At 42.5% G+C, this 12,307-nt stretch overlaps 1 protein-coding gene across 2 annotated transcripts in view; it reads left to right on the top strand.

Moving 5' to 3' along the window:
* Positions 1–567: 567 nt before the first annotated feature.
* SNCA (synuclein alpha) overlaps positions 568–12,307 on the top strand; it is a 63,436-nt gene continuing 51,696 nt past the window's right edge. The window contains exons 1-3 of one of the 2 annotated variants that reach the window (XM_030238708.2): positions 568–651; positions 2,064–2,209; positions 7,621–7,662. In XM_030238708.2, coding sequence (XP_030094568.1) covers positions 2,089–2,209; positions 7,621–7,662 — 163 coding nt within the window. In that variant the 5' untranslated portion in view covers positions 568–651; positions 2,064–2,088. 2 annotated transcript variants of the gene reach the window in all.

Genomic DNA, 12,307 nt, shown 5'->3' with positions numbered 1-12,307 from the left:
CTGCAAGAGCACCACCTCCCGTGCTTAAAATGAGCTGGGATCATGAATCTTGTGAGAACAGTGACATTGAACTGCAGTCATTCAGGGCTGAAGATTAGGAAGCAAATGAAAAAGGACTAGAAGCTGGTGGAGATTTTCTAAGGCTTTGGTGAAGTGACTCAGGGCTGTGCGGCATCAACAGCTTCCTTACACTTCTAAGATGAGGCGCTCGAGCCTTTGGAAGGAGTGGTGACTGTGCGGTGTCCCAGCGGGACCAAGCCGCCTGACACGCCATCTACCCCTACTTCTCCCTTCATCGGCGCCCAGCAAACAGGTGCCCTCACTTCATCACGCCTCCCACCTCACCGCCACGGAGGACGTGATAGGGTGGGCATAGCAGGGGGCCGGCCGGGGGGCGCACACTCAACCGGGAGCAGGAGCCTGCGCTCCTCCCTCCCGCGGCGCATCCTCCCGCCCCCCGCCCTCGCCTCTCACCGCCTGCGGGGCTGCCGCCGGGGTGGTGCCAGCAGAGCCGGCCGGCTCCGCTCCTCGGGATGTGCTGAGCAGTGCCGCTCCCTCGGGCCGCTCCGCGCCTCGGCCGCCGCCCGCAGCCCACCCGCCCTGCCCCGCCCGCTCGGAACGGGTCGCTCGCCGGTGGCGGAGGAGCCGGCGGTGAGTGCGGGCAGGGCGGGGCCGCTCGGGGTTGTCTGCATAGAATTATCGGTGTGTATCTCTGATAGAGATAGAGGTATCCTGTTGAACGTTCCCGTGTGGGCACGGGGGAGGGAGGAGAAGCCGGGCGCCCTGTCCGCCGTGTGCCCATATGGTCGCGCCGCTCTGCTTCTCTCGGTAGGTGCCTCACTGTGTGCATGTATTCATGTGTTTGTGGATGTATAGATACATATGCGCCTGCATTTGTATGGGCGCGACGCCCCGCTCCCTTCCTCCTCTGGCTGCAGGTGCCCGTGTGTTATTCGATGCACACCCGCGGTCCCCAGGTGCCCCGGCACCTGGTCGCGGCGCTGCCCTGGGGACGGGCCGCGGGACCCTGCCGGTGGAGGAGCCCGAGGGTCCCGCGGGCCGGCGCTGCCTCCCCCGGCGCTGTGTGTGAGGCTCGCAGCCCCTCCGCCATCCCCGGGGCGGCAGGTATCGTGGGCAGGCTGGCTGGAGCACAAACGCTGCCTTCCTTCGCACGCTCGTCACGAGTTAGTGGAAAGCTGCGACAGCCCAGATGCCTTCCTAGACATCCATTCCTCCTACTCAGCCTCTGGCAAAGGAGAGAAGATAACAGGCAGCACTTCTGTCTGTGTGGGTGGAGGAAGAGAAAGGAATACTGATAATGGATTTGTTGAAGGGACGCTGATCCTGGGTTTTAATTACTATTTCGGTGGTTTCAGTGTAGCACTGGCTTGTATTGTTGCCAGAGGAATCTCTTGGTAGCTTTAGTGCAGTGCTTTTTAAATGCTGTGTTTTTGCTTTTGCTTTTTAGTAAAATATTTTCTCAGTTGTGATGCATGCAAGGAACTCATTCAGGAAAACTCAGTTTCCAAAAGAATGATGTGGACTGTGTGTAAAATGCTGGACTAATGGAAATGCAGCAATTCTTATTTCCTCCAGTCCTGAGTTGTAATGACATTTTCTTACAAGTGAATATTTGTCATTTATGAGATGTTTTGGTTTTCAGTTTGGTCTGTTTGTTTGTTTTTAAGTCGCTGATGTTTATTTAAGCTGGCTTTTTTCTCTGGGTGGGAGGTGGAGTATCATAAAATCACAGGACCAAATCTTGCATTCAGCACATGAACAGAACTGTCCTTTGGGAGAATGATGCCCTGATAGGCAAGGAAGGTATTTCTATCAATGGAACCATCTTTCACTCAGACCTGCATTATTGGCAGCCTCTCCATAGGATTCTGTGGAAATAGGATGTCTGTTTCATATAGCTATACAATTTGGGGGTATAAATAATATAATTTTGAAGTAATTGTGATCCCATTCAGTTAGAATATTTTTTCCCCTTTCTGAAGCTGAAAAAACCTTACTGAAAGTGTGTGCTGTTTTTTGTTTTTTTTTTTTTTTTCCTCTAGAGCTGTGTGAAGAAAGTCTTCAGCCATGGATGTGTTCATGAAAGGGCTTTCCAAGGCAAAGGAGGGAGTCGTAGCAGCAGCAGAAAAAACCAAGCAGGGTGTGGCAGAGGCAGCAGGAAAGACGAAAGAGGGAGTCCTCTATGTGGGTAGGTGGGCAGCAGAGAGCACTCTGCTGATTGGTGCACCCCAACATTCACAGCTGGATCCTCATTAGGCCCATTCTTCTGCAAAAATAAAATATGTAATTGCTCATAGGAGACCATTGCAAAAGAAGCAAGAGGAAATTTGTGCCTTCCTGAGCTCTGGTTCTTTAAAGCCAAGTTCCTTACAGTATGGGTCATTGGGTGGCACTCCATGCAAGAAGTTTGCCAGATCAAGGCTGAAGGGATGGTTGGTACAGTAAAAATAAATGTGAAAAAATGTAATAGCTGGAGGTGAAGGTGGCTTCACAACATTCTACAGAGCATGTGGAGTTTGAACAGGATTTCATGAGAAGACACTTCAGAGTTTAGCTCAGGAGTTGAGTATTAGACATGCCAGCTGCTTGGTATGTTGATGGTAACATTTTGTATGGCAATGTGTCATCTTCTGAAAGTTAATTTCATGTTCTGTAATTGCAGTTGCAAATTCATGGCAAATATTTTCCGCGACTTCTCAAGGAAGAGTCTCTGCAGTTAATGAGGTAGGGCAGGTAGAACCCAAGGTAGCAAAGCAGTTGTTAGTGTCCTATTCTAGGCCAAACAAGTTTTGCATAGAGCCTGGAATAAAATTATTTTAAAATCCCTGAGTGGTACTTTCATGCAGGATAGTCATCTTCATTTAGCAAGTATTGGACTGTAAAGAGTGTCATGCAAATGCTGTCATGAAAAATTCACAGAAAAACAATCTGCCAAGACTATGAGTAAGTGGTTATTTATAAAAAAATGATTATGGCTCTGTTTCTCTTATTCATCAAATAAAGCTAGTCTATAAAAGAATGGAGGGGGAAAAGATACCCTTTTCTGTAGGTCATTTCTGTTCTGTTGGTTTTGTAGAGGGTCAGTTCTGCGATGGACACTGTGTGTGCTGAGGGAGATGTGCTCACATAACACAGAGAAGTTAAACAGAGCTGAAAACCAGAGACATTTCTTTTCAATGGGAGTACTGAGGTCTCTGGTATTCCAGTGCCTTTTTTGGATTCCCTCTTGCAGCCTAGTGCCAGTCTGTAAGAAATTATTTCTGCTCCAGATAGTGTGGACTACTCATTTGGAATATACTTCCCTGCCTTTTAAGCCATAGCAAAGCTCAGTGCTCTTGCCAACAGGGATGGCAGTCATTTTGAACACTAATTGTAGGATGAATCTATTTTAAAATGAGCATCTGCTCATTTTCAAGACAGCAGAATAGATGTTCTTCCACTGTATATTGTGCCTGATGTTGGAATTATTTTCCAGAAGTAGGACTTTCTTTTATTCTGTTTTCTTGTAGCCCTGGCCATGCTTCTGGGGTCATTGATTTCTTTATATTAGAAACCTGCCTTGTCTGCTAAATTAATCTTTGTTTCTGACCTGTTCTCCAGACCATAATAACATTTGAACCTAGTTCTGTTCCCAAAGGCAACAGATTTCCTGTTGTCTTCAGACATGCTTTTGCTGAGGTTGAACTTTGGAGGGCAGGCTTGTTATTTTTTGCAAGAATTTTAAGACATTACTGGGGACTGCAGAGTCTGAGCCATGGTAAGGACCTGTGCATGTGACTGTAGTAATGGTGGAGGATCCCTCTCCCACCAGGTGTCTCCTTTTCAGGAGGCAAGGTCTCCGTGCACAGTTTGTTGTGCAGGCAAAAGAGCCTTTGATTGGAAGCTGTGTCCAGAAGCCTTGTAGCTTGTGTCCAGCTGTGTGCTTGCCCATACAGGCAGGATGTCTCAACAAGTTCAGAGAGGGAAAGGAGGAGCTCAGTGTTTGTCTGTCTGCTTCCCAAGCACACAGCAGAGGTATCACTCCACCTGTGCAGCATTAGCAGAGGCCAGTGTGATAATCTTTTGTTCTGTAGGCTGATAATGACTGCAGTGCAAAAGGTGGTGAAGCCCCTTTATGAGCAGAGGAGAGGAGCAGCACAATTCATTAGAGCTCATGGAGATTTCTTACTCCCTTTTTCTATAGTTGGGTTTTCAGATTTGAGATTCACAGCCACATTATACTGTGAAAGCTGCCTGACATCTTGCAAAAAATAACCTAACAACACTGGGCTGAGTGGGACCTGTTAATCATTTTCAGTTTCATAACATTCAGCCTCCAGTTGCTGGTGGAGAGTTAAGAAGATGCAGAGTCTTTGGTCCAGATCCCCTAGGTGATGTGGCTTCCCACTAAAATGTGGGAAGAATCAAGTAAATGTGGAAAACATCTGGACCTTTCTGTCCAAGCTGCTCTTAACTATTATGTGAAAGACTACCTGGTAAGAGTTCTATAAACAACAGCTGCTGTTAGGTATGAAATGTGGTAATTGTCATTCTTTAATTCTTGTTTTAGTTTTAGGATTTTTTTGGCACAAGGAAAATTTCTCTTAGCAAAGGGAGAAGAAACTGAGCAGTATATTGGAGGATTAATTGAGGTTAGTTGGTTTTTTCCCCTATCCATGCTGAAGTCTCTAGTTCCTTCCCTCAGTCCACTGTCTGGCCTCCTTTTAAGTACCCAAGATCTCTTCAATCCAGTCTACCATGGCTTTTTATGCTTTCAAGTATTGGGGTTTTTTTTTCCCTTAAATTTCTCTGCCAATGGACTTCAGCATTGGCTGACTCAAATTGGTGGTTCACTCTTAACTCTTTGAAGCACAGCATCAGGACCTTTCTCAATGTCAAAAACTGTCCTGGTCATTGTTTAGAACAAGGGATTGAGGCTCAGCAATCCTGTGTGTGCTGTAGATATAAAAATGCATCTTTCTGTAGCCTTTAAGAGCTTTTGGTGTGAAGCAGAGAGAAGTGAGGGGCAGTCCTTAATCCCCACTCACTTTGAAACCAGGAATTGAGTAAGGATGTGCTCACACACTCTTGGCAATGCAATGTTCATGATGTCTGCTGAGCTTCTGTGTGCTCCCAGGGAGCTGGAGTTTTTGCTCAGTTGTCTCTTGAGTGCATGTGTAGTGCTCAGGAATGGAAGTTTCCAGTCTGATTGTTGTTGTTGTGTCATAAGCTCACAGAACAAAGGAATAGTTTATTAGCAGCAGCGTGGCTGACAGTTGTTTACTACTCCCTGTGCTGGCACATGGCCTTAGAGTAGAGCAGAGCAGTCATGACCTATTTGGCAAAGCCATCCAAATTCGTCCACTCCCTTTTCAAAATGTTTCTTATTTCCCTTTGGTGGTAGAAAAGCCAGCAGAGTAGTTGAGGAACTCAGTGTTGGTCTGGTAGCATAATGGCTTCAGGACTCGGAAGCAAGTGCTTTCCTTAAGCATAGATTGCCCCTTCTAATTTGGGTTTATGTCTCCCAATCTGTAACCAGATCTGACTAAGCAATGTCAGTAGTCTCTTGGTCTCTCAAATTGTCCAGAAATGAGTGGATCTGTAAACAGCTGATACGTTCCTTCATTCTGGCACAGTGACAGCATGATAATAAATCATGAAGAGACCCTATGGTATTTTTTATAATGGAAAAAACTCAAAAATGCTGTTTAGTGTTCTCCCTCACCTCACACAGATGTCTACTACAGCTAGGAAAAGTAGCATTACCACGTACCACTATTGCTTCTTGGTTTAGGTTAGAGTCATGTTCCTTGGTCTTCATATGATCTCTGCTCTGATTACTCTGTTCCCCTTGTTATGCAGTGTACAGTGAGCAAGACTGTTGGTATTTTGGGAATGCCAGGATGAAAGATGCTAGTTTATCCTGCAACCAGTGTAGACAACCAGCTTTCCTTCATGGCTAGCCAGAAGTCGTCCTACTGAATTCAACTGTTGCTATTTGTAGGCCAGTTCTGGCAGATCCTAATGTGCTTCTGGATGCTGCTGTAGCTGCCATGGCAGGAACAGCCACTTGCATGCAAGTGTGCAGCAGTGGGGCAAGTACTCTTGTGCTCTAACATATGCTGTAGGCTCTGGAGCACCTACCAGCTGGCTGTTTGCCAGTTAATGGATCTGGCTATACATACCCTTGTTCCATATGGGTCTGTGAGCTGAGCTTTTTTTAAAGAAAAGTCTGTCTTCCACGAAAGAGACCAACATTTCTGTGCGAGTTTTGGTTACAGCAGTGTCTGGGCAAGTGAGAAGTAAGAATCTACATGGAATAGGTGCCTCTGGAGAAGTGTGCATGGCACAAGTCCTCAGGGAACTCTGTTAATACCATCCATCCCTTTCTGGCCTTAGGGAACTGGCTACTTGCTAGTTCACAGGTTGCCATGTCTTTAATGGCTTGGCTTGCAAGCAGTCTGTTCAACAGCATGAACATGATATTGGCCAGGTCTGACAATGCCTTTAAAAGCATGTGCTTACTATTAAGTATTCCAATGGACACACTAAGCCTGCAGTGGTGTTTAGTTGCTAGAAGTCAGTAGAACCATCATCTGCTTGAGTTCCAGGATGTGCTTTGCTTCTTTGGGTCTCATGGTGGTACAAAATTGAGCAGCAGATTCCTAAAACAGGTCCTTAGGCATGAACTGTATACAAAGAAACTCTTGAGCTCTTGTTCAATGGTAGATATTTTTCAGTAAGAGAAAACAAACTTTTTAAATTATAAATTTGGAATAAAGAGGGAAAAAGTCCTCTCAGCTGTTTAACCTCATGACTAGCTAAAGGAACATTTCATTTTATTTGATGCAGAATTTTTTTCCTCTTGTCTTTATCACAAATTATTATTCTGCTCTTGCCCATAGGTAAGAGAGGCTTTTCAGTCTTGTAATCAATCTAATAGTGCCAAAACTACATGGCTAAAGTTCCATAAATTTGCACTAGTAGCAAGTGGGACATATTGATGAATGAGCTTATATTGTGTTTCTGTGTTATTTGTATTATTGCAAAGAATTTTGGAGAAAAAAAGTTAAAAAAAAAAATTTTTCCTAATATTTTTTCTGCTCGTGCATTTTCTCCTGTTGGAAGTGTAAAGTCAGAAGTATAAATTATAATGTCTCAAATACTGAATGACAGCAAAAGAATTGCATTACAAATAAGGTCATTTCTGTGTTGGTAAGAAAAATAAAATGTCATCCTATCTCTGGCAGACTAGGTGAAATGATTAACTAGGAGCCATAAACTCTGTTAATTGCACATTGTTAAGCATCATAGTCCACAGATGGATACTAATCCCTGAAATGTAGCCAAATTATGGAACCTGACAAGGGCAAGTAGAGGGCTGGTAGGGAGAAAGACATCCACTTCTGTTTTAAACAGCAGTATGTGCTAATTAGTTTAAAGAACAGTTGTTCTTTACTGATGATTTTGCCTCTTCCCTTAGACTGTATTTCTTAATAACCTTGGAAAATATTGTGTGCAACAGTATGCAGTCTGCATGTAATCCCTCTTTATCATCTGTCTAGTCTTTACCAATACTTAAGAATATGCATTTTCAACCTAATATTTTTCTTTGTTTAGGTTCCAGGACCAAGGAAGGAGTTGTTCATGGTGTTACAACAGGTAAGGTAATTACCTCTTGATTTCAGGTTCTTTGCTTCACGAGCAAAGTTAAAAATTGAGTTTTTTGAGAGCACTATAATTTATTCAAGATGGAAGACCATAGGAAAATTGAGATATCTGGTTGGGTGGAAAGACTGAATGGAAATGGCTTAGAGGAAAAAAACAAATTTTAGAGCTTTGATTTGACTTTGTCACAGTTATGAATGTTTTGAATTTTTTTTTTTAAACTGACTAATCTCTCAGTAGCAAGAGCACTTTCAAACTTGGAATTTAACGCCAGGCATATATCTTCACAATGGCATTTCTACACCAAGAAAGAGTAAATTTGCATTTTAAATTGATTTGCAGGGATCATTTTAGGTATGAACTGAAACCAGTAACCAGTAATTTGTTTTAAGGGACAAGATGTATGGCAATGTCTTTGATATCTACAGAGTGCAGAAAAGCCTTAGTTGACCTTAGGGCATTGAATAAAATGTGTAATTTTCTGCTGCAGACAGTGGGAGTTCTGAAGATGTAAAGAGAATGCATGGTCAATAAATTTATTTTTCCCCTAACAAATTCAGAAACAAATAAGATAGTAGAAAAGCATTTCTTTTTTCTCAGTGTACAGCCAGTCTCCCATTCAGCTCACGTGTCAGTGCATCATTGTGCTCACAAGGCAAAGGATAAACAGTGGTAAGTAAACAAAAGTCAGTCCTTAGTACACAACCCACAGAAATGGTTGAAAAGCCAGTCAAGAGTATTTCCAGTAACAAAACAGAACAGAATACTGAGGATAGTCCTTCAGAGCTCAGGCTGAGCATGTGTGCTGTTATGAGAGTTGAAATCTCAGCTCATTAGACCTCAATTAAGAAAAATATTCAGAGGGATCATTGCTATGACCAGTAGAGGATTGCAGTAGAATGAGATTTGGGACACCTATATCCAATATCATCACAGATGTGGGAGCAGGAGCTGACAGCACTAGGAAGCAAGTTAATAGAGGTGATGTTCACCAAGCTGGGTTGTGGTAGAATCTAAGTCAAGGGCATTTGCACATGTATGGAACATGCTGAAGCACTGGGATTCTAGTTGGCTACCTCAGTGGGGGACTTCTCTTCCTCATCCTGAAAGAAACTACTGATCTCAAATGCTGTGCCTCTCTTTATGTGATTGCAATATATTTAATTAGGCAGGAAATTTTCAGTGGGTGAATAAAATTTTTAATAGGTTTTAAAATACCTTAAATTTTCTTCTGGGAGGTACGAAACAGACTGTAAAGCCAAACATAAGGGGGAGACACCTGTTAGGTGCTGTGCCTGTGAATAGAAAATTTGGACAAGTTACTGTTGATTTTAGGCAAAACAGTCGCTGCTCCTCACACACTTTAGGGAACAGGTGACACAAAGTGAAACACCCAAAACTTGGGAATAACGGGTTCTGTGCTGGAGTTTGCCACCCTCTGTCCTTTCAAGCTGTTTGAGATGTTTGGCTGTTGTATGAAAATGGAAAATGAACAAGGAGTGAACAGGCTGAACTGTGGCAGTGAGAAGACTTCAGGCAAGGTCTGGAGGTCACGGCTTCCAAAATGAAACAGTATGGGCTTGCTAGTGAAAGAACAGAGCAAGTGCTTGAACACATTTTAGGGATAAAAAAATAACAGCAAGCCTATAAATAGTTGTGCTGGCAAGAAGAGAAGGTAGATAAAAACAGACTTGGGTTCACTATAGTGATTCTGTGAGGTGTAGCCTTAAGACAGAGGTGCTAGTGAAGTTGATGTAGAAATCAAATAAATTTAAATCAATGTTGTTAAAGTTGATGTGACAAAAATGCCTTTTAAGTTGCTTGTAAAGACCTACTTGTCTCTTTTCATGTGATTGGGATTTCACAAGCTGTGCTGGTCTTATGATATTAACTCCCTAGTGTATCATGTGAAACCTGAGGTGAAATAAACACTTTGTTATGTAAATAAAAATGGTTTGAGAGGTTGGAGACAGATACAAACTAGAGTCACAGATCAAAATGAGTGTTCACAGTTCTGCAGTCAGTCTTTTCTTAATGCCTGAGTTCCAAAATCTTGATAGCTTTGCTGTCTTTGAATAAGTTGTGATTTAGGCCCCTATGCTGGTGAAATGACTGTGAAATGACACACCTTGAAGAGCTAAAAAACCTAATTGCATTCTTTAGTCAGTTCATTTCCAATCCCAGAATTACTAGACTCAGGACCTGCTTTAAATGTGACCTGATTGTACCAGATTTATTGACATCAAGATGCTGTGAAATGAGGATTCACACTATCTCATTCACAGGCTGTGAGTCACTGCAATATGCTGTTATTTGTCAGGTCACCCTTCCTCTGAACTTCTGATAAAAGCAGCTTTGCTTATTGGTTTTATGGGGTGTATGCCTGATGTTTAGACTTGACTTCCTAATTGAAATGTCTCCTGGCCTTTGACTGTAAATGCATAATTCACCTGTCTTACCTATCTCCCAGAAATGAACAGTAGCAAAGATGAAATATTTACAGTCCATCTCCACATACTGTAAATAAAGCACTATTTGTAAATAAGTCAGGGCAAAAAAGCTCTTAGTTCTTCAATCATGTGAGTGAGGGCACAATATTGATAGTAGTAAACCATAGTCAGGTGTTTGGCTTAATTCTTTATTTATTCAGGATCAGTCTTCTTAACATTCTTAGTCATTGGTATTCCTGCTCTTTAACTCCATTAGGTATCTTACAGAAAATTGCTTAAATTAAAGAACCACCATATTTATGGCATCTTTGTAAATGAGTTCTTCAAGTACTTAAGACAAACTTACTCTTTGAAATACATACTCAAAAGTATATTTGGTATAATAACAGTAAGTTCATCAATTCAGAGAAATTCTGTGGTTTGAATCTACTTGTATTGTTCAATGTTTAGTGTAACTTGTTATTATTTTGAATTGCTCCAGAGGTTCTGCATTGGTACTGTATGCTACCCAGTTGTCTGTAATAAGTAGTGCCAAGACAACTTCAATGCTAATACTTTTTGCACAGTGCTATAGGCAGAATTAGAAATTAAACTCACCCTTGGTGTGGTCACTGTACACTGTCCCAGGGTCGTTTAATGGAATGGACAGTCTCTGCATGGATAAAAGAAGTAATCAGGCCATAGCACAGTAAAGCTCTGCAGAAACTGATTTCCTCTGGGTCTTGACACTGTGATGCAAAGCAAATATCAGTTTTACAAAGACTTAATGGCTTAAGAACATTAAGCAACCTGGTATTCAGATAAATTTACTAGGTTGGAATCAATCCCCTGCCTTCTGAACTGATTTGTTTGTGCACACTTAGTGCTTTCCCCATTACTACTTAGTGTAAGCAATAAAATAAATGAGATTGGAAAATTATTTTGGTTTTTCTTCTCCTGTTGTGGGGTTTTAGAGACCTAGGGTCTCCAGGCTGGATCTCATTATTAGAGTCACTCTGGTAATGATGTTGATGTTTAGTTATTCCTTAGAGACAGGAAAGAAGATTTTTTTCTTTACTGTGATTGCTTTTACCAAACTGTGCTATTTATATAGTTGGCTCAATTTATCTTCATGGCTCTGATTTCTGAAGCAGTGTGTGAGAGATCTTCCATGGTAACTCCTGTGTCAGCTTTCTTTTGCTGTGTCTGTGTGCTGCTTTTGGCTGGGATGGAGGCAATTTTCCTCATAGTATGGGGCTCTTTGGGATTTGTGCTGGAACCAGTGTTGGTAACATAGGGATGCTGTAGTTACTGCTGGGCAGGGCTTACACATCACAGCATTTCCTGCTTCTCACCTCACCCCCAAGTGAGAAGGCTGGGGGTTCACAAGGAATTGGGGGAAGACACAGCCAGGACAGCTGACCACACTTGACCAGAAGGATATTCCACACCATATGGCATCATACTGAGCAGTACAACTCTGGGGAAGGTTGGTGGGGGTCATCTGCTTGGGCATCAGTTGGTTGGTGATGAGCAACTGTTTGAATTTGCATCACCTGTAGGATTTATCTTTCTTTCTTTGTTGTTTTCCTTTGTGTTATAATTTTTTATTACTATTTTTATTTTATTTCAATTGAACCATACTTATCCCTTGAATTTTCTTACTTTTACCCTTCCAATTCTCTTCCTCCCTATCCTGCTGGGGGAAGAAGAGATTGAGCAGCTGTGTGGTGCTTAGTTGCCAGCTGGGGTTAAACCATGGCTGTCTGAAATACAAGCAGTCTTAAGTACACTGCTTTTGTTACTACTTTTATCTGTATCTTATTGTTGTGCCAGTAACAGTGTTAGTGGCCTGATTCTTTCCTTTTTCATTTGAGTTTGTGTGTTCTAGGCCTTTCCTAGGATAATGTGTTGCAGGGAGGAGGAAATGTAGTTGAGACAGTGCTTTCCCAAAATCCTGTACTAGTGGGAACAGCAGCCACTGGGTAGTTGCTCTTGGTAGCTGGTTGTACCTGCCATGACAACATAGTGTAAGAAATGTGGGAGTAATAATGGCATTGAGAATCAGGTGGTTTATACTGCAGCATCCTCAGTGCATTCAGTTCCACTCTGTTTCTTCATATTTTGAGGTGAAGGTGCTTCAAGAGCTTGAGATAATGAAACTAATAATGCCTGAGACCATCAGCACAGTACAGCCATGCTTTATCATT

The sequence above is a fragment of the Serinus canaria genome, chromosome 4, assembly GCF_022539315.1.
Source record: "Serinus canaria isolate serCan28SL12 chromosome 4, serCan2020, whole genome shotgun sequence".
NCBI classification, from domain to species: Eukaryota; Metazoa; Chordata; class Aves; order Passeriformes; family Fringillidae; genus Serinus; species Serinus canaria.
The sequence above is the reverse complement of the archived record's forward strand: the minus strand, read 5'-3'. Positions and strand labels throughout refer to the sequence as shown.